The sequence below is a fragment of the Semicossyphus pulcher genome, unplaced genomic scaffold (genome assembly GCF_022749685.1).
Source record: "Semicossyphus pulcher isolate SPU_LCO1_2020_fin unplaced genomic scaffold, fSemPul1.0.p SCAF_10, whole genome shotgun sequence".
NCBI lineage: Eukaryota > Metazoa > Chordata > Actinopteri > Labriformes > Labridae > Semicossyphus > Semicossyphus pulcher.
In genome coordinates, this window is record NW_027211604.1 from 24,497,498 (window position 1) to 24,520,863 (window position 23,366).

The following is a 23,366-nucleotide window of genomic DNA, read 5'->3' on the forward strand; positions in this document are numbered from 1 at the left end:
TAGATGATGGATGGGTGGAACAGTGCACAGATTCAGTTAACTGGCTCAGACATCGAGCTTTCAGTGTAACGAAAGTTGTGCAAAGATTATGTGTAAAGAGCAACAGGTGGAGCAAATCAAAAAACAGCTCATGCACTGGGAAAAAAAGTGCATAAAAAGCATATATTTAATTTGAACGTGTTTTTATGACAAGTTTAAGATTATTACAGAATGTCTTTAACATCAGGAAGTGTCCGGCTACGATAGCTGCTGTGTGTACCAAAGGAACCTGAAGCTTGTCTTGATGTCACACACAGAGTAAAGTCACAATTAAACACAACATTTAACCCTTCAGCTGTATGTGGAGTCACACACAACAACTGACTGCAGATTACAGTCACAAAGCGTGTCCACAATGTTGGTTATGGTTTCAATGAATACAGTTTGCATGTTGAGTTCTTGTTCGGTCTTTAATACATTGATTCATATCAGAAGAGATCTCTTCTGTTGATTCACACATATAAAAATAAAACACTTTGTGATTAGTTCAGTAATTCACATTCAAATTACACACGTTCAGTACTCTTCACCTTGAAAAAGCTCACAGTCTGATTGGTTGAACAATGGACACAAATTAAAGAAGCTCCCAGCACAGGTGTTATATCAAACCGCTAAAACACTGATACATTTATTTTTAAAACTGTCCTCAAACAGGTGGAGGGAAGGAAACTGGACGATACGGTTTGGTGACAGTGTCTTTGTAACGCCCCCCTCACATCAGAATATCCTCTTACTATAACAGTCAGTCAGCAGCTGTGATAACAATTGTTGTTATTGTAGATATCAAAAATTGCTCTTTGACTAATCACACTTCCAAGCCATGTCTCCATTATGTATTTAGCAATTATAACTTCTAACAGGGCTTCACCTTCACTCAGGTGGAAGAGTTCACCAGCATTTCACCATAAGGCATAGAGTTTTAACGGGATCGAGTCTGCCCTGGTCCAGCTGGCCCGGCTGGAAGGTGTCAGAGTGAGCAGGGGTACTTGGCCCAAATAGGTAACCTGCCGGTTTCATTAGCAATCCTCCAGTATCTCTCCTTCAGGATGAACGCTGCTGATTTGGGCTGCCGCTGCCTGCTGAAGATACCCTTCTTGTTCCCCACCACACGCGTGATCCCTGCAGAGCAAGAGGGATCAACAAGAACATCTTCACACACAGCGTGCAAACAGAGAGGCCTTTCTCTTTTCAAGACTTTTTTTGGTAATTTGCCTTTTTTTTATTACAAAGCACAGTTAAACAGAGACAGGAAATACAGGGAAGAGAGAGAGAGGACATCTGAGTCTCAATTTAGTCATTTTTACTGTTTAGAGTTTTAGTCGTCGAACACTCAAAACATTTTCGTCCAGTTTTAGTCAATAAAAAGTCACATTTTCATCAAAACATTTTCTCTCTGGAGAAAATATGACCACCCCTCCAGTCTACCTCTCGTTGTTTTTACGAGGCAGGTAAAATGAAGACTTTAAATTTCAACAGATCATCCATACAGTAAAAGAACGATGAGGACAGTGCATCTAAATGATCCTGATCATAGTCACTGATCGCTCCTTTCTGTGCAGAAGCATCAAATGAAGGGCGTAACACTGCCTTTTCCTGTGAGCGCGCACAGAGCCTGCAGCAGAGAGCCTGCGTTAACACAGAGAGTTTATAACCACCTTCATGATACACGTTCTCTCCACCCCGGTTACCCAGTTCCAGGAATTAACTGCTTGTGTTTTGGGACTTCTAGTCTAGGGATGGGCACGGATATTGGAATATTCGATTATTCTAAATGATGTTGGTATTCGACTAAAGCTGTAGCTTGTGGATTGTTTCTTTTTTGCCAAAAATGCATGAAATATTATTCACTAGCTATATAAATAACATATTGTTTATTAAACATGTATACTAACTAATGTAAGAAGTAGAAAAAAGGAAGAACATGCCTGGCACAGCAGCGTAACTTTACTTTATTCAAATCTGCAGACACGCGTCAGGATCGGACAGAATCACACGGCTGTATTCTCCAGTGTGCGTAATGGACACTGGACAGTGTGTTAACATCTGTGGGCACGCCTGTCGGTGCCACAGGCAGGTATGTTTGAGGTTTATAGGTGTGTGTGTGTGTGTGTGTTTCTGCATGTATTAGAGAGAGCGTGCATCAGAATGAGCGTGCATGATGGAGAGCTTGGTGTTGGTCTCTGGTTGTTTGTGGCCCGCGCACGGCTCGAGCAGGAATCTCCCTGTGGTGAAGCAGGTGTGTGCGGAGGCAGTGGTGAGCGTGTCCTCGTCTGCAGGCATCACCAGATCAGCACCAAACCGAAAGAGACGAGGCCATCCGCACCCTCTGCCTCCGCGGTTGGTCCGCTACGCTACAGGCTACATTATGAGTGCGCTGCTGTTTTTGGCTGACTGCCGGGGTCAGCCCTACACATGGGTCTGTCTGTATGTGACTGACTGACTGACTGACTGACAATGGAGCATATTGGACATCCACTGACGCGACTCTCTGTCTACATGGCTCTGGATACTTTGTGTGGGGGCGTAGGCGGGCCTACGCATATCCAGGGGTACTTTCGGGTCTTTGTTTTAAAGTTGTTTGTGGGTTGGTTGATATTATTTACATTAGAAACGGGACCTTAATTAACACACAGCGAAAACAACCGTATGATCCGAGACGAAGAGATGCTGAGCGAGAGGGACCGATCGCACCCATGTAACATGACGTTATTTATTTATTTTTACTAACATATCTACTCATGGCCTGCGGGAGACTAATGACTGCGTTTTTATTTCAAAGAAAATTAAGCAGAAAGCACAATAAGGCGCCTGTGAGTGACTTTATCGATCTAATAACTTCCTGGTAACAGCAACCACGCGCGGCTCACGGTACAAACAGGCGAACCTCCTATTCTCTACATTTTCGGTGCGTGACACTCCAGCAGTGTGAAGACTCGTCTGTTTTCATTCATTTAAAATGAAAATGAACACGTCCCGCAGCTGTCACGCAGCCGTCACGCAGCCGTCACCGCCAGATCAACAACTTGTTTTGTTTAACCTACTACATGCAGCTACATGACTCACACTGAAGGCACGCCTGTGCACAACACCGACTGTTAGACTTCCTGGTGGAGGTGTGGATAGTTTTATGATGTTTGCATTGAACATGACTTCAGAGCCTACAAGACTCGTTGAAATGCAGGTGTACAGCGTCAGTGAGCATCAGCCTCCCTCTGCAGAGTCTGTCTGTTGTCTCTACAGGTGTTTAATACAGCAGCAGGTGTTTATTATGCCTTAAAACTGCCCCTGTCTATGGCATTTCAGAACCTCTTAATATACTGTCATCACGTAGGGAAATAAGCTGCAGATTTGACTAAAGTTATTAACATGAGCGGTGTTTAACCTGCCGCTGCTTTACCTTGTGCAGTCATGAAGTCTGCAAAGTTCCAGATGAGTTCCCCGATGACGTACTGCTTCCTCTTCTGGTCGAACACTCTGTGGTAGCTCTGCAGGACGGCCTTCTGGTACTCCTCTGTAAACATCATGGGCGGGTCCTGGAGGGGAGAACGGCAGCTTCTTACTGACATGCTGGTGCACTAAAGTCTGGTAGTTGATGTGGATGTGTGTGAATCCTTACCGTGTGCAGCCCTGGCACTGCATCTGCTCCGTACTCGCTCTGGATGATGGGTTTCTGGTACTTTCCATACCAGCTCTCAAACTGGGTGTTGAGCTGGATGGGGATGACCTCCATGTGGCCGGGGTCATGGTACCAGGAGAAGTAACTGTTCACACAGATTACGTCCACAAAGGGAGCCTGGGGACGAGATAAAACACCCAGAAAGACTTAAAGAAATCTTCAGCTCGTCTGTGATCTTTTTGTTTTGTTTAACTAGGAGCATAAATTACAAATCAAAGCAGCGGTGATAATCGTACATCATAGAGGATTCATTTATTTGCTCATTATCAAGACATTTCCTAGTAAGAGCTTTGGTTTTGAAACAAAATCTGAAACCATTCTTCCCATGAAGAAGTGTGTTCTTTGGAGTGGAATCTTTCATATTTCTGCAGCCGCATTTCTGCTCTCATATTCACCGTCTTCTGCCCTCTGGTAAAAAGTAAACAGTGTTTGAAAACTGTATTTACCCACCAGAGGCTTTTACACTTCAGCCGCTTCAGGTAATCAGCACCTCTAAGCTCCTGACTACACCCTGAAAAATAAACCTCACTGTACAGGAATGTGAAGCGTTCTGCAGCCTGTCGACATCTTGGTTCGACTCTGGGTCAACGAGAGCGTCAGTGTTCCAGCAGATAAAGAACATCTGAAGATCAGCGGGAAACTTTAACTGCCTGATTTTTCACCTGGCTCTTTATGACATAACTAACTATTACTCACTTAAAGTCATTATGTTTACAACAAGAACAGGATCCAAAAGGTATATTGTGCTTTAGTTCTGTTCTGCAAACATTTTTCCACAGTCCTCGATGATGCGGCGGCCCCGGGTTCGACTCCCACCCTCGGCCCCCTGCTGTGTGCCATCACCGCTCTGTCTTCTGTAATCTTCACTTTACATTAGGGCTGGGCGATATGTCCAAATCCTACGTCACGATACAGGACTTTTCACAAATCAATAACGATATCAATCACGATTTATCATGTTTGCTGGTAATTAACAAATAATGAGTCTATATGAAATTAACACATGGCACAGCCTATTTCTGGAGAATCCTGTGAATAAATAAAAAGTACTGATTTTCTGATTCAACTCGGGCTGAGGCCGAGTCCTTTTCTGCACGTTAATGTCCACGTTAATAAGCAGCGGCTCCCTCAGTGGTTCGCTCCAGCGTTGTCAAACTGATGTAAAAATAAAGCAGTTCAGCTGCTGGTTTCGTGACATCACGATAGAGACGGTTTAGAACAACACATACGACAGACGTTTTCATGTTGTGTTAACGATATACATGGTCATGTTGCTCAGCCCAACCTTAAACAGTGCAGAGAAGATGAACAGTAAATAATAAAAGTCAGATATTTTAAACACATCAGTACACCATAACTAACTACAACTTATATGTCAAATAATAAACATGACAAATATGGGTGGGAATCGCAGGGTCACTCACGTTACGATACACCATACGTGGTCCACGATAACGATAATATCACGATACAGCGATTCTGCGATAATTGATAAATTGCAAGACAGATTTTGACTCAAGCTGAGGTGAGACGTGTTTTTATATTAAGTCTTCAGAACTATAGAACAAATTAATCACAGCTGTCCGACATCATCCCGCTCTCTTCTTCTTCTACTTCTTTTATCCTGCTGTCCAATTCTTCTTCGGCCAATTCATTTCTGTTCACGTTACCCTCACTCATGTCACACGCACCGCAGCGAGGAGACATGATGTAGTGACGCAAAATCAGTTTAGAGCGCCAGACATTTGTACATTAAAATATCAATATTTAGCACCATCCTATTGATAATTGTATTGCACGGGTCAGGAGGACCATATATTGCCGTGTCGATATTTTGTCCCATCCCGAATAACAAACAGTCAATGTGCCGTGCAGGTTTGCACTTTGCACATGCTTCAATACCAACAATATACCAGGACAAACTCACCCCTTTGTCCCTGGCGTAGTTACTGTCTGTGATATAAGTGACAGGCCGCGTCGAGTCCAGAGCCTTAGTGTGTTTTATTAACGTCCTGCAGGAAGAACAAACAAGATCATGATCATAATCACTGCGATGTCACAAACGCTTCTGTCACATATTTGTCATTTGAAATATGTGCTTTAACCTGTTACACCTTCAGAGTTACAAAGCACATGTCTGAACTGGAACCATTATGTGTACACTTTGTTCTCCTCACACCCTTCACACTGTTTTACTTCTACTGTAGTTTAGTAGGTCGAGTATTTGTCTGCGCTATCTGTTTAGAGCCGACTCATACTGCATTCCACACATCAGAGCGAAGGGAACGGCTCGGGCTGGCAGATGATCTGTGATCATTCCTACAGACAATTAGTAGCTTCATGTTTCTCAGTCTTTTTTTAAACTTTCACTTGCATCCTGTTAGTCCAGTGTTTGTCTGTATTTATCAAATTAGGTTAAATTAAGATTAGCAGCATACATGGGGAGAAGAATCATTTTCAGTCAGTGTGTGTATCAATCAATATTTGATGATTTCCTTCACACCTGAACAAAAGACCACCACTAGGGGTTGCATGACTTCTGAGTTTTTCAGGTCGACTTGTCTATCAATTAAGTCGAAGTAACGTTGACGCGTTGTTGATGACGTCATCACATACACACATGCAAAAAACACAGAGGGCCCTATTTAGACGGCGGAAGGATCACAGGCATGGCGCTACGTGATTTAGGGTGTGTGGGACGCACCTTTGCTAGTTAGACGGCGCATGATCTGGGCGCAAACCGAGGCGCAATATTATTCATAGGAGTGTTTTCGGCATAACATGAATCAAACCAATGAAAGTGTCAGCTCTCATTCCCTTTAAGAGCCCCCAGGCGTGTTGCTATTTACACGGCAGATTACAGTCATTCTTAGATTTTAGTCATATAAACCAGACCCCGACTGGCATATTTAACTGATTTCTTTCCACTGTGTCCTTGAACACGCACGACACACACAGGTCACTGTGCGACACATGTCGAATCACGGACTGATGTTAAAGCCACTGAAGCGATCCCACTGCCCAGCAGAGACCAACATGAAGAGAGACGTACATTCATGGTGTGTATGTTTACGCACGAGGCACAGTGTCAATGATTTCAGTCTCCAGACGGACAGCATCTGATGTTTGAAATGTTTCTTTACTTGTTGTTGCTGCTGGATCACACGGCCGTGCTGTCTCCTGCGTGCGTAGTGGACACTGGACAGTGTTTTAATGTCTGTGGGCAGATTGTCGGTGCCACAGGGAGTTATGTCTGAGTATGGTGATATATTTACCTCATAGTTCCGTGTGTGTGTGTGTGTTTGTCTGTTTCGCGTGCATTAGATAGAGCGTGCGTCAGAATGAGCACACATGATGGAGAGCTTGGTGTCGGTCTCAGTAGTTTGAGGTGAGGCAGGTGTGTGTGGAGGTGAGGCAGGTGTGTGTGGAGGCAGCAGTGAGCGTGTCCACGTCTTCCTGCCCTTGTCAGCAGATCGGTAACTAGAGAGCAGCGTCATGATTTAAGGAGACGAGGGAAACCAAAGCTTGCAGTCTGTCCCTTAAACGTTTTTTCACTGTATCTGCAAACACACTGCTTTTTCCTCATGAGTCAAAGCACTGCTGTGCGTCCCCGTGTGAGTGACAAGCACAGACTCGAGTTGTGAACTCTCCGATGTATGTCCATAATGTGCCCTCTAAACAGCAGAGACAGACTGCACCACAGACTTTAGACTATAGACCAGGTTTTTGTTGGTCTAAGGCGCAGTAGTGTGTGTTCTTCTTCTTCTATTGGCTGTAGTGTGTTCTTCTTCTTCTACTGGCTGTAGTGTGTGTGCACTTTTTTTGGCAGAAATGGGTGGGGGGAAAAATAACTAATTTAATATGATCAACGACTCACCCAATAGACGCCGACTTGTGGTAGTGACATTGACGCATCGATAAGTCGACTTTTCTGTGCAGGCCCTAACCACCACTCACTTGAAGTAGTACTCAGCAGGGGGCATCTCAGCAGCCGGCTCATTGGCTACCGACCACATGACCACAGAGGGATGGTTCTTGTCCCGCCGTACAAGCTCGTCCATGACAGACAGGTGATGGGTCAGGGAGGCGTTTCCAAAACTGCGACTGTGGTGGTGAGGGGGAAAAGACAGAGCACACACTGTACTAGGTATCATCCAAACCTTTAAGGCATACGTTTTCCATGCATACTGTACTGAGCCTGTCTGGAACTATGTGAACCTGTCCTTCAAGTTTCCAGCTCAGGTATCTTTACATAAGTTTAACACAACTCCAGGAGTCTGCAGCCATGATTGAAGCTTGGTGAGGCCGACTGAGCTTCAGCCAGAGTCACTAACAGCAGTGCTAACACACTGATGTTTAGCAGGTATAATGTTAACCATGTTTACCATCATTTCTTACTAGCCCTAAATACAAAGTACAGCTGAGGCTGATGGGAATGTGAGTTTTTGGAGGCACTTGGTCATAAACAAGTAGCCAAGTACAGGACTAACTGAAGTTTTGACAAATACACAGGTGAACAAAGGAGGAGGTTGTTTTTAACAGCTGAGGTGATGCACACCTCACATAAGTCTGTCCTCATGCAGTGATATGTTCTCGCTGCCTGTTGACCACTCTGAACCCTCAAACACACCCAAAGGTCACAGAGATGTGAGGAGCGGCGGCACTCACATGTCTTTGATGCCCACCCCCGGGCACTCGTCTATCACCACGATGCCGTGACGGTCACACATCTGCAGGATCTCCTCTGCGTACGGGTAGTGGCTGGTTCGGAACGAGTTGGCCCCCAACCACTTCAATAAGTTAAAGTCTTTGACGATCAGCGGCCAGTCGAAGCCTTTCCCTCGAATCTACAACACGGGGTAAACACAGGAAGGGTCGGATTATTGGACTGGATCTACTTTATGCCAAATTTCCTGTTTGGACCTGAGCTACAGCAAAGACAGCCCGCATCTGTCAGCTCTGTACAAGTTATTACATTTATGATGCGACAGTGAAAAACAGCCCTAAAATGGAGGAGATATTGCTCAAAGAGGGCAAAATTATCAGGAAAACAAGTAAAAATATCTGCTCCCACCAATGTGTTGAAATGAGGCTATATAATATGATCAATATATCTTCTAACCAGCACAGCCTGACTTAAAACAAGTACATACGTCTCCATATAAAGAAAAAAGTTACTTCCCCAGCATGCAGTTGCCCAAACTTTTACAATCTTAAATGAGGCTATATACCCTGGAGAAACGAGAGAAAAAGATAAAAGCAGGTAAAGATATTGTTAAGACTAATTAGGTTTAACTAAAAACAGATCGGGCCTGCTTTAAAAGATAAATGAATCTCAGTAAATTTGCCAAAGTACATGTGATGCAACAGAATTGTTCGAATGACTCTTAGTTTGTTCCCCAGGTATCAAAGTGGACCGTCTTTGTTCTGTGTGTCAAAAGGAAACATGATGGTTGTGTTGTGATGTAACGACAGTGTTTCCCTTCATGTTCTTAATATGGGAAGTAAACTCTCAAGCATTAAGTTACACAAGGCCAGCAGTAAGATCGCAGTAAAAAGTTACAACGTCTTATTAAGTAAACGAAGGACAAAAAGCTTGAAACAAGAGCGACGCTACATGAAACCTTCTTAGTAAGAAGAAAAGGAACAAAGAGAGAAGCATTTATTTACTTGATTTATATGATTTATATGAGATATATATATTTACTGCACTATCTTATACTATTATATCTACCGGTCACTGTTATATAGTATAGTATATAATATAGTGTGTTATATTGTAGTATTCTATATGTATATGTTCATAATATACATTATTACGATAATGTTATTGTTACCATACGGTATACTATATTATATTACACTATATTATATTATACTATAACTGCAATCTTTACCATTATTCCACTGACGCACTTTATACTCCAGCTTATATTGTACCAATCATTAACCTTGGAGCTCAGACTGTATGACCTCATCCTGCATACCTGTCACTTTATCACACAACTGTCACTTTAACTTGTCACTTTACTTATCTTGTCACTTACTCCTACTTGTACAACAGTTGTATATACCTTGTATTTTTATATGTACCTCGTATTTTTTATTTATCTATCTATTCTTATTTTTTTATACTGTATGCACTGACTTGCTACTTTGTCTTGGTGCTACTGTAACACCCGAATTTCCCCCCTGGGGATCAATAAAGGATTATCTTATCTTATCTTATATTTCACTTGTGGCAGTGTCAGCTCAATGCTGCCCTCTAGTGGCACTCACGTCTGCGTCCTCGTGTTTGTTGACTCCATGGAAGTAGAAGGGCTTGTTGTTGATGAGAAACTGGCTGCTGGTGACGCTGACTGTGCGGATGCCGACCGGCAGGGTGTAAACATCCTCAGATGGTGTTCCCTTATCGGTCGCCATGACTCGAACCTCGATAGTAAAGTGCAGATGTTATCAACATTTTGTGCTGCATCACTTTCAGAGGAAATTAAAAACAGAGGAAGTCTTGCTGAATATGCGACAACTACGATAAGTTTGATTGTTACACTAGATAACAACAAAGCAGACTCCTCAAAGCAGGACAGAAAACAGTTAAACTATAAAGCTTTAAAGAACGAGATGTCAGTTCACACTATTTATTACGATTATTTTATTCTTTTTGTTAGCTCCAGTTTAGACTTGAGCAGAGCTCTGATTTCCCATGGTACATCTGTCACCAAAATATTAAAGTGTAAGTCTTTGTTACTCCTAAACAAAGGAGTGGAAATGATCGTATCTGTGAATTTGTATGTAAACATGCCGTCTTACCTCCAGAGAATACAGATAACCTGGATTCTCATGCATCAAGTACGGCCACCACAGCTTGACATCGGCGACTTTGAGCACTCCTGATGGCTCGCTGGAGGAGGCCACACAGTGACCGTCCCTGTCTATCAAAGTGACCTTCAGCGTGGCAGAGGAAGCACCTTGCACGGACAATTTGTACTTCACCAAACCTGAAACAAACGGCACACAGCAATGTCAGCAATAACATACACCATCAGAAAAAGGTCTATAACAGAGTAAGTTAGTGTTTTCATAGCATTCACGTAATTAATTCACCTGTGTTATCGGAGAAGTCGGTCACCACAGTGATGTCGTCCACATAAGCCTTAGGAGTGGTGTACAGCAGGACAGGTCGGTGTATGCCAGCGTAGTTGAAGAAATCAAAGTAGATGTTTTGCACAAAAAATCCATTAGGATACCTGTGGAGCAAACACATTACACCTGCTTATCTGAATATTCACTGACAGGCTGAGTACACATTTAAATCCCACCTGAATACTACATCAAACTATATCAGGATTGAGTTTAAAACATGAAATAGAACAGAAAACGTTCGTATGTATTTCGTTGGCCTCAAGAGTTGAAGTTAAAAAACTAGAAAAGAGGTTGAAGTGTGACTTCAGGTTTGTGTAAAGAAAGGAGAAGAAGTTACAAAATAAGATGCCATGTCATTTCATGTGTCACAGCTGATTGTCATCTGGGTTGTTCAACACATAAACACAACCAACAGTGTTGGGGAGCAGTGAACTACGCGCTTAGTTTAACTACAGTATATTTTACAGTAGTTTGTTGGTAATTAAACGACTATATTTGTATATTGATTCAGGTAGTTAAATTATTTTGTATGACCTTTGTGTAGTTAACTTATTAAATACAATAATAGGAAAAACTCAAGTAAAGGAATTATTTTATTAAATATTTTACTGTTGCTTCTCCGTCTGTAATGAAACCTGTTAATCAGCCCCGTCCAGACAAACAAGGCATCAGTCATGATTTTGGCCATTTTTTATTTCATTGCTATTTATAAACAAATATTCAGTACACAAGTAACCCGTCTAACTGAGTAATCCTGCTTTGTGAAGATCCCCACCTGGACTCTAGTCCCTGAAGGCAGCTGTCTGACTGATGGCCCCTTTAACACAGCTGACAGGTTCATTCTACTTTCCTATAAATAACGGGTCTTTAAAACAAGTCGGCACTTATTGCTAAAAGTGGCATTTCTTACTTTACGCTATGTTTTGTTTTCTGACTCACGTCTACATTGTTTTTGATTGATTTGAATTTATTTTAACATTAGTTTTGATCGACTTTACAAAGAAGTTTGAACTTCTTTTTCAAAGCAGCTTAAGTAAACTAAACTACATTTTGTCCCATGAGCCACTCTGCTGTAGTTCATCTTCTCCCACTGAACTGGTAGCAAAGCTATTTAAGTAGCTTCCCAACACTGACCACTGATCTGACAGTGGATGTATATAAAAGTACAACTGAAGAAAATAGCTGAGGCAAACTTTTCGGTTTAATGTGTGAGAACTGTTGATGTGACTATTGATGTGTAATGATGAAGGCAGCTGATGTTAGGTCAGGAACCCGTAAAGTCCTTTAAAGATGCTTTAATGCTTAAGTGCTTAAAGTGTAGCTTACAGTGAAATGAGATTCATGAAGTTAGTGTTCTAATGATCAAATAAACAGATGAAGGTTACTTGGTGGGGTCGTCCATGTGCTGGATGGTTCCTGGAGGAAGCGTTTCCAGAGTCAGAGTGTTGTTGACGGCGATGGTGATCCTGCACGGCTTGTTTGGGTCCTCACGGAGTAAACTTCCTATCTCAGCCTCAAAAGGAAGATGGCCGCCTTTATGTTCCGTCACTTTTACACCATTCACCCACTGCAAAATATTAAGACAATGATCCCAAATTATAACAAGAGGTGAGTACATAGGAACAAGTGTCATATCTGGAAACAGCAATGACTGATGCAGATGACTTTCTTTCTTCCAACATGTGACACTACTCACCACTACTGAGTAATAGTGAGCACTTCCCACTCTGAGAACAATTCTGGTTCCTTCATCAGCGACCCATCGAGCCGGCACCACCACCTCTCGCTCGTACCACACCCAGCCAATGAAATCTCTCAGTGCGGGGTCCTGTGTGATGTCATTGTAGCTGGCAGGAACCGCCATGTCGATCACTGGGCCAGTCTAGGAAAATAAAACCTCAATTAATAAATATAACATTTCTTTTCTGGCAGGCATGCTGCTGCACTCCGCAGTGAGTTTGTAGTTACCCCGCTGATAATGATCAACATATAAAACACTGTGATAATAATAATAATAATAATAATAACTTTAATTTTTATAGCGCCTTTCATGGGACCCAAGGTCGCTTTACAAAGAGGAACACAAAAACACTCACAAACAGACTAGACACAGTACATTAAATGACTGGAGTTAAAGGCTGTAGGCTGTGTTGAATAGATGGGTTTTGAGGAGTTTTTTGAAAGAGTCCAGTGTGGGAGCATTGCGGAGGTCGGGAGGGAGAGCGTTCCAGAGGGTGGGGGCTGCTACACTGAACGCTCTATCCCCGAAGGTCCGCAACCTGGTGTGAGGAATGGAAAGCTGGCTGGAGGTAGATGAACAGTGGGTCCTTGACTGGGTGTAGGGATAGAGGAGGTCAGTGAGGTACTGGGCTGCCAGACCATAGAGGGATTTGTATGTGAGGAGGAGTGTTTTGTAGGTGATGCGGGACTTGACAGGGAGCCAGTGAAGGTGGATGAGGGTGGGGGTGATGTGCTGCCAGGGTTTGGTGCGGGTAAGAACCCTGGCAGCTGAATTAAGTGCGTACTGGAGCCTGGCCAGGGTTTTGTTGGGAACCCCGGACAGGACTCCATTACAGTAGTCCAGACGGGAGGTGATGAAGGAGTGAATGAGGGTCTCAGTTGTGGAGTTGGAGAGTGATGAACAGAGGCGGGATATATTTTTGAGGTGGAAGAAGGCGGATTTTGTGACAGATCTGATGTGGGATTGGTAGGAGAGGGTGGAGTCCAGAATGACAATTCAAACAATTATAAAGTGATAATAATAGGGAGCTAGTAAGGACAGAACTGTAAGGACAGAGCGCTGGCTTTTCTCTGTGTTGTTGTTGTTGTTTTCTGGGGAATTACTGGATACTTTTCTCTCCCCAGAGCACAAATAAATTGCCCTACTTTTAAGGTCTAAAGTCCACTCTGAGCCCATGTAATAAAAGATAAAGTAGCTTCATTAAAAGGGGCCAAAAGCAATAAATAAAGGGTGACACAATAAGGTTGCCTTATTGTGTTTATTATAATGTTTCCATAAGCTATATGAACTAAAGTAGGTGCCTATAGTGATGCCTGTTATTAAGTGAGACATGCTAAACAATTATCTTCATTTTAGTTCATTTTAAGTTTTTACATCTACGGTAATACAACTCTTTCATAATTCATTCATTCACAAACTATACAGCTCTTTCCTTACACTATGTATATTTGACATATTCTATAAATTATTTTATATTGTTTTACTTTCTATTTTACTTTTTAAAAGTTTCGGAACAGTAGGACTACTGTCCTACACCGAGAAAAGTTCATTTTAGGTGTAAACCAACTGCGCAATAAACCCAGATTCTGTTTGTTATTGTATCTATTAGTTGCAAGTTTTATCACCATTGGTATCACTATAAAACTCCTACAATGTTGGACTCCGCTGTACGTTTCTGCAGACTTTCCTGGGTACTTATTTGCCCTCCTTTGATTGCTAAGTAGGTGTACTCTCAGGTGATTTTGACGTGTAAAGGCTCTTATCATGTTGTCGGCTTCTATAATAGTTTAAGGTGATTTTTAAAATGTAAACTGTTTATTGTCAGTAGTTATGAGGGATATTTTTAAATTAATGCTCATGAAAACAACAAAGTGAGCTGCTTTATTATTGTGAGAGAGCTGCTGTTAGCTTCTCTCCTGCTCACCTCTGCCAGCCGTGTCTTGTACCATGCCTCGTCAAATCCCTGCTTCCGGTTTGGGGACTTGTCAGCCCTGAAGTCCCACAGCCCGCTCAGCTCCTTCACCTCCCTGGAGGAGGACTCCCGGGGGAAGAGCATGCCGGAGTCCAGTGGAGACACCGCCCCAAACACGGCTAACAGACACAAAACCCGGAGCACCCCGGGTCTCACTGGTACGGCCATCCTGGACGAACTGTTCCAGACTAAACTCGGAAATTCACTCGGTGGTAGTCGTTCGTAATTCGGTCACATGACCAATTCTATCGTCACGTGACCGCAGAGCGCCTTTACTTCACTGCTTTCGGTTATTTTCGGAATTTCTCGATTTACATGGGAGCGGAGCATCGTTCAGCATTATTAACTTCACAGGAAACAAATAAACAGACATTATGATTCAGCTGTCCTTTATTCATTGTATTTTTCAACATGTTTAATGTTTTAGGAGACTTTACTTGAGAGAAAAACTCTGCATCGTGTCTTCTGTCCCTACCAAAATAAAAGCCCCTATGTCCAATTGCTTAGCAGGCTCATGTCGTCAAAACACTACACAATACAAAATACATGATCCATACCACGTGGAAAATTACGTTATTTTAAAATAGCATTTATTCTACGCTCATCATTCACTGACGCAACGCTGAAAAATGACACAAGATGGCGCCACACGCTTGTACATCAAAGTCAACGGCAGCGCACAGACGCATCAGTTGACTTATTTTTTAAGTGTCCAATAGCATGTCTTCCACATCCCTAATTTTCCTCTCAGCACACGGGCAGATTAACAACTTCAGGGGCCCTGCGTTGCTTTTGGGCCCCAATTGACCCCCTGCCGATGGAAACTTGGTTAAACTCATATTCTTTTTCCAAGTAAGCATCATAAAGGCTACATTAATATGAAGAAAAATTATGCATTATACTTGTTAAGGCTGTTATCATTTTATCTAGTGTGTGCTTTAATGGTGTATATTTCTGTACTGAATGCAAATACAACAAACACACCTTCAACCTAAACTACAGCAATTAAGTTATCTCAGGTCAGCAGGTAGGATCGTTATGGTGGGATATGCTGGGTAGATTCAGCAAAATCAGGACGAGTACAGCACAATTCTATCTAAAACTATCACTACCTTATTGACAATAATATATGCTGATGTCTACAAACTTCTAAGGCAGTGGCTGATGTTTTTTGTCTGGCTCAGTTGCCAGTTGTACTGTATCACAGAGAGTGAGGAGTTTACGCTGACCATGAACCCCATTCCTCCTTCTCCATTGGTCTCTGCCCTCATTTCCTGCCATGTTTCTATTTGCAAAATGTTAATTAAGACCAAGAAAAAGCCAAACATACTATTAGGAAACTAAGCAGATAACAATGCGGCTTTGCCAGTAATGTCAGTGAGTGGATCTACACTGTACATTTCAAGTGTATTTGAAGAGATCAAATTCAGCAGTCAGCAGTTTGTAGAAGAGTCAACTAACTAAAGAAAATATAAAATTATGGAAACGACAAAGTGCTGCTCACGGTGGGACCGGAGGACATTGTTTTCCTTCATGTGTGAAGTGTTTTATGCCGTATATTTTATGTTGTAAATCTTATGTTAGTTGTTAAAACCGACACCATACGCTGCAGGCGTAGCAATACGTATGTGTTGCGGTCCACACAAAGTAGTGCCAAATAAAGAGGCATTCTTATTGAAAAGCGAAACACGGTGAATTATTCAAATATAGCGTACAATCGATACCACTATTGATTTTTAGGTGAGATGTCCTAATAAGTGGATAAATTACGTGTGGAAGTGACCCTATCTGCAGAGGCATGTAGCCCAGCCACTCCAGCTGATTTCTCAATATAGGGGCCATGCTGTCCGGCAGTATGTAGTACTCTTACTATTGATAAGTATCTCATACAACCCCACTTCAAACTATCCCTTTAACGGGGCATTTTTGCAGTGACGTAACTTGAAAGGCTTGAAACGTAACTCTACTTTTGACATTGGGATTGTGACCCTGAAATAAAACATTTGTAGTGCTGGTTTTCATTCCAGTGTGACAGGACTGTAAATCATTTGACATGAGGAAAATGCTGTAAGTGTAAAAAGTCTCAAAGACATCATTTGGTTAAGTCTCAAGTATTCTAAAGGATTTCTTTTGCGCCTCCCCTGGTGTAAGTTAGCGTTAGCATTACTTTATGGACCCATGCGTGCCTCAGGTTTGGTTTGCAGTTCAAAGGACATCATGTTATTCCCTCTCCAGGTATGTTTCCCACCAATGTTTTCCCACATAACTTCCTAATCACAGACTGAGTGACACAGACTCAAAGGAAGAGACCTCTCTCTGTTCTTCATTCCTTTCACTTCTGATTTACGCCCGCCATTTTCTATGACCTTTGACCCCCTAATTCCCCTCTAAGAAGTTTTGATTCATTCTTGGTCAGAGGGGCATACTTTCTCGTTAAATCAAGATATTTCATATTGACCAAGTGGATTATCAAAGTTGTCAGTCAAACAGCTGAATTAACGTCAGATTATTATGGTTTGTTAAAGTAATGTCGTCTGGCACAGAAAATTAAAACGTACTGTGCGTCTCATTTTTAATAAAGTGCTTCACAGAGTGACAGACTCATCCAAACAATCCATAGCGCTGCCATCTGCCTGAATTTAATGTAAGGTTAATGGAGAGTTCAGTGTTAATTTCCTGTGTGAAGTCAGCCCCAAGCCTTTTTCCCACCGACTCATGGGGGATGTTTCAAAATAAAAGCACTTTAAATGTATTTTTAGAGCTATTACTTTGGTTCCCATCCCTTGTCCAACATACCTTTCATTGGATTACAGAAAAAATATAAATATCAACAAACATTGAACACAGCCTGGCACATGTGGGTTTCATTGGTTGTAACATGCTTCACAGAGAGAGACTCTGACACTGACATGTTTCCTCAATGCTTCGATTCCCTCCCAACAGATCTTCACCAACTCAGCCTCGACTCGAGCTTTTTGTTACAGGAGTAAAAACACATCTCAACGTCTCCACCTCAAACCAAACCTCACTGACTTTTTGACCCTTTAAGAAAAGGAAAAATCAAATGTTCCACTGCATGTGTCACTCATGTTTGTTTTTCCATGTACCCACCATCTCTGCCTCTGCAATGCTGGCAAATAAAAACCCCACTGGAAATGCCTATATGAGCTTTGGGGTCAGACAAAAGGTCAATGCCACTTCAGGCCGCAGTGAGGCAAGAACGGCTTGGCTTTTGGCAAACATGTCAGCATATCAGACCATTTGTTGTCTCATCTTTTCTCTGTTGAGAAATGACTTGAGTCATTGTTACTTGCATTTGTGTTTAGTTAAATTTGATTAAACAGGATTTATATGATCATAAAGTGTATTTTCTCCTTTATTCATAATGTTTTTTGTTACATCTCATTTTATTGTTTCCAAAGCTCTGGATATTTCCTTAGCTTTTCTGCTGTTCAACTTGTGTTGACATGTTTTTATGAATACATTTATCAGTTGAGTTAGTTAGTCTGCAGTAAAAACATCTTTAAAGGGAGATCCTCCATGCATTATTGATGAATAACAAGTGGGAGCGAGGAATATACGGGGCAAGAGTAGAGAATAAAGGTATTGGTATAGCAAGGAATTGGCATACACAAAAGAAATAACAGAAATAGAGCCTTTAGAGAACAAATCAGAGGACAGCATTTAAGTCATTTGTTCTGTGTCACGACTGGGTTCTAAAAGAGCTGAGTGTAAAGCGCAGCTTTTCAGGTATAATAAGTAGGATTTTCCTAGAAAAATAAAATATAGACTTTTACCAATATGAAATAAATCATCCCTTCTGGGCCTCTATACGTGTGTGTGTGTGCAGACCCTTGTGAGACCCTTCCCTCTGCATCTATTCTGTTGTTTTGCTTTGCACGGGACGTTTTCAGGAGGGGCGCTGTTGTGGTTCCCTGAGCCAATCACAGTGTACAGGTGAGTGTGGGAGTGGTTCAAATTAGCAGCTGGGCCCCATTCAGACCGGCAAACATGGCGAAAGAGCGATGCAGAGTTGGCCTTCTTTCTGTTGGACAGGTAGGTGCCTCAAACCAGGTAGGACAAGCTAATTGGCGGTTAGGATGCTAGCGCAACAGTAACCGATGGTCAGCATGCTAGCGTAAAGGTAACCGTGATGCTGTCAGTGTTAGCTTGGTGGGGTGGCCGTGTTCTCGCACGAGAGAGATAAGACAATCCTTTATTCATCCCACAATGCAGAAATGTACAGAGAGTGAGAGTGAGCTTCTGACGAAGAGCCCAGGAGGAGGGGCCCAGTTTGATGTGTTGTTGACAAAATGAAAGACAGAATCGTCCTCATTAAACCTTTAAAATGCAGAGTTCAGCCGTGTGCCTGACCAGTCCTGTTCATTCTGTGTTGGATCTTTAAAATGTCCTATTTAATCTATACTTTGTGCTGCTGTAGTAAATCATAGCACATTATATCCTCTGATAACATCCACAGTAGACTACATATCAGCTGTGTTTCTTCCACAGTGGTTTGCATTCAGTTTTGTGAATGAACTGTAGCAGAGTGTTATTACAAACTTTACAAAAAGCTTTGTGTGGGCGTTTGTTGACAGCTCACGTCTCTGACCAAACAGAAGCCCTTCTCACACGTGCACTCCTGACACATTCCACAAATTCTGTTTTTTGAACCGCTTGCATGATTTCAATGTCATCCCCATGTCCGCTCGCTCACGGTAAATGTTTCTGACTGGGACCTGCTGCAGACATTTCACGAGCAGGCTGGCAGGAAAATGTCCACATATAGTCGGGGTGAAAAGCTCAGCCATTTGCGTTCACACATGCGGACCACCTGGACAATGTCAGGAAATTTTCATGAGTGCAGTGCATGTGAGAGGAGCTAATGACCAAATCAGTCCTCACTTCATCTACTATAATGGGGGCACTTAGAGGGTTAAAGATTATTATCTATTAGTGTTGTCCCTTTATTTAAAACCTGACTAACAATAGAGATCCTCGGTTATTAACAGAAACAAACCGCTGCTCATTAACTGTTTCCAGTGCACAGGGGATGTAGTTGTGTGTTTCCTATGGAGCTCTCTGCATCCTGTCTAATGGTCAGACAGTCCACTCCGCCTGGATAAACATTTACTTTGTGGTGCATCTGATAACGGGCCTCAGCTATGTGGCTGCGCAACTGAGTTCTTCAGGCCATACTCACAGCCAGAGTCAGCATGTCGGTGTATTCGTCCAGATCCACAGATAGAGGGGATATTCCTCAGATTTCAGACGGAGGTTGAAGGCACTTTTGACAAAGGACACAATGTAATTTCCCCCCCGAGCGTGTTTTCTTTCAGCCCTGTCTCACGTTGCTTGGTGATATTTGTTAATCCCAGCTTTACCTTATTTCAAGCGTCCTCTTACTTAAAGTTGATACCAGAATTGGAAAGGCCTCTCATACAGACTAAACTGTAGATAAGCAGTATCCCGTGTACGCCAGTCAATGCACCAATCCACCATCATTTATTAGTCCTCCACTGTTAGCCGCTAACGTTAGCTTAGCTTCTTTTTAAGTTATACAGTGGTTTTTTAACTGGCTATGAAACGGACTAAAACTAATACTAACGTCTCTATATGACCCACAAAAACGAACAATCAGAAACAACATCGACTTTTTCTATTCAGTCATTTTTAACATCCGTCGCTACTAGCTTGATGTCGAGCGCAGCGATTTGGATCGGACGTGCCTTTGTTACATTTTCCCTAGCAAAGTTTTACAGATGATCCTTTCCCACTAAAATTAGAGCGCTGGGTGTTAGACGGGTGTTAGCGGGTGTTAGCCGTTTTTTTAACCAGTGGGAAATAAGATGTACCACTTTATCCACAGGGAGCGCTTAAATCCACACAAATAGTTCCTCACCGTAGCATCTGCAATGCCTGAATTTCCCCCTGAGGATAAATAAAGTATATCTGATTATGATATCTGTCACCTGACGACCTTATGACCTCTGGGAACTTTCAGGGCCTCAATTGTAGCGAGCGGTCAGCGATAAAGGACTTCTAGCCAAGACTTCTGCAGTCCGATGAGCAAGAACGGATTTGGTGTTGAGTTACAACGTCTAGGAGTAGATTGTTAGCTGCACTTGCATTCAGATATCACTTTATGGAGATGAATGAAAAGCGTAATCGTCATCAGATAACAGTCGGGATGGTAGGCCTACTATGGAAGTAGTATCCACGAAAAATCCACGCCGTGTCACGAAAGCCTTTCAGCGTTCAGATTTCCCGACTTCCTCGAATGCATTAGGTCGATCCGACCTCGGTTCAACAAACGTGCATTTTAAAAGTTTTCTTCTCCTCTTGAGGACACACCTGACAAAGCTTGAATTTGACTTTTTACTAATCTGCATCATGATGTTGAAATTTGGGCGAAGGTAAGTTTATTAGTGAACAACGCAGCACGCGGAAAAGGAAGTCCTTCATGGCTAACCGCCGGCTCGAGCCCCGACATGTTCACCGGTGTGCCCAGTGGCTGTACCGTCTAGACAATGGGATCAGATCTTGCCCTGGTTCTAACCAAAGGAACCACTGTTCTAATGAAGCTGACTCAGTCTCTGTAAATAGAGATTAGCTCCGCTGTAAAGCACACAGTGGAAACCTGTTTTTTTTAATGTTCTGTATAAATTAAGTGACTTGACTTGTCTTACTCACCAATGTGAGTCAGAGCAGAAGGACTGATAGGTTTCTTTGGCCCTCTGTTTGAGCTACACGGTGTGCCCAGTGAACATGTGTTACAAGGAGAAAGCGGTCACTGAGACAGCTTGTCTCGTGCTTTCTTCCTCCCCATGCTCCGTCTGGGCAGCAAAGTCCTCAGTTCAGTGCAGACATGTTGTGTTGCAACACCTTATACCTCTTATTACTACAAGAGCATCAAATGCAGTTAAACCAGAACAAACCCGAATGAGGCAATAAAGTGTTCATCATGTAGACACAATCTGATGACATTAATGCCACAGCTCTTTGGCAGATCTGAGATGATCGGATGAGGCGTTGCCTCTGATATTAGTCATTAATAGATGATGCAGTGAGTTGAACATTATTGATGGGTCTGTAAATGTGTTGCTAAAGAGGTTAAGATGCAGGAAGCAGTCAGGTGTGATGGGTACAGTAGTCTTTTAAGTGACCTTCTGGCTGCTAAATCACAGATTTAATGACAGAGATTTGGCAGCAATTCTTAGTATAGTTTAGGTCTTTTTAATATGACATTCTGCACTTTTGTCTCCATCCAGTTTGGGCAAAAGGAGGAAGTCCAAATAAGGTCGTAGCTACTCTGAGGGTCCTGTGAGGCTCATCAGATAGCAGTGGTGGCAGATTGGCTGTGTGGGCGCATGCATGGCGGAGTAGGAAGTCATCCCTTAAGCCCCGCTGCGCCTCCCTCCGTGCCAGCGTCTCACACTGCCAGAGCCCCGTCTGTGATCAGGAGCCTGCAGAAACTCAGATCTGCTCTCTCCTCCACGTTTTACTACCTGATCATTTCCTGCAGTAACGCTGAGTTTATGTGGGTGAAACTTATTTCTGTTGCAGCTGTAGAATGACGCTGCTCCGTGAACAAGAAGCAAAGCAGTTTTTCAACGGCAGCCATCTGTCACAGCGATATTGGAAACCAGGATTTATATGGTGTAATTGCTCTGCTGTGAATGAACGAACGTAGAATACTACCCTTCCTTCCCCTGCACATGACATAACATTCAGCTGGTGCAAGCTGCTCCCAGAGGACGCAGTAACACAGATGTATGAAAGCAGCTCTGACGCCTTAACACTGTGTGAGGTGTGAGAGCAGCAGCTGCACAGGCACTGGAGACCCACTCGATCGATTTTTAATTCCAACTCGCTACCGTCTCCGGAGCAAAGAAGACATACTGCTCGATGGCTTTATCACATCCGACCCTGAGGAGCAGGCACAGCCATTATTTCAGAGATAGAAGATATGGATTACAGCGTTTCAGTTTCTTAGCAAAGTTCCCGGCAAACAGCATCAATATCCTGCTTGTTCACAATGTTTTTTTCAAGTCTACCTGCACAGGTGAGGGACAAAAGCAGCTAAAGATTAACCGTTTCACTGCGACCTGTTAACAGCCGTCAGCGGTCATGCGGCTGTGCAGGGGAAAATAATAGCCGTCATGGGAGCAGGGCTGAGCAGAGGTCAGTGACCTTTCCTGAGGATTGAACACCTCATCACTTTTAGAGACGGGCAGCAGGTGGACCACGACATGCTGCTTATGTTTTTGTTCCATACGTGGCTGATTAATGATTAATCACATACATGAGGGAATAATTGCATTGGGAACAAAGCACAGCAGATATTTTAAAGAACCATGTCACATTTATGATGTGTCGGTCGTGAACAAATTGGCGCTAAGATTATATCACATAATAAAAGGGTTATCCTATAAGGTGTTTGTTATAAAAAGCATCACAACAAACAAATAACCTTTTTCAACAAAGCACAAATATTTTTTGTTACATATTACTCCATCCATCCATCCATCCATCCATCCAGTATCTGTACCACTTATCCAGGGTCACAGGGGGGCTGGAGCCTATCCCAGCTGTCATAGGGCGAGAGGCGGGGTACACTCTGGACTGATCACCTGTCAATCACAGGGCTGACACACAGAGACAGGCGACCTTTCACGCTCACATTCACACCTCAGTCACCAGTGAACCTAACCAGCATGTCTTTGGACTGTGGGAGGACTCTGAATTGTAATATTGGATATAAACTTTGGCTAGTCCAGTCCTATTATTGAATT

The 23,366-nt window shown here is 42.7% G+C and overlaps 1 protein-coding gene across 1 annotated transcript; it reads right to left on the reverse strand.

Moving 5' to 3' along the window:
• Positions 1-430: 430 nt before the first annotated feature.
• gusb (glucuronidase, beta) lies at positions 431-14,752 on the reverse strand. Its single transcript, XM_069677162.1, has 12 exons — positions 14,524-14,752; positions 12,555-12,740; positions 12,244-12,425; positions 10,820-10,962; positions 10,526-10,713; positions 9,995-10,147; positions 8,384-8,562; positions 7,673-7,819; positions 5,643-5,727; positions 3,656-3,832; positions 3,437-3,572; positions 431-1,158 (listed from the first exon to the last, which is right to left on the reverse strand). Exons 1-12 carry the CDS (start codon positions 14,737-14,739, stop codon positions 1,007-1,009), a joined length of 1,944 nt encoding a protein of 647 aa, XP_069533263.1. The 5' UTR covers positions 14,740-14,752; the 3' UTR covers positions 431-1,006.
• Positions 14,753-23,366: the final 8,614 nt, after the last annotated feature.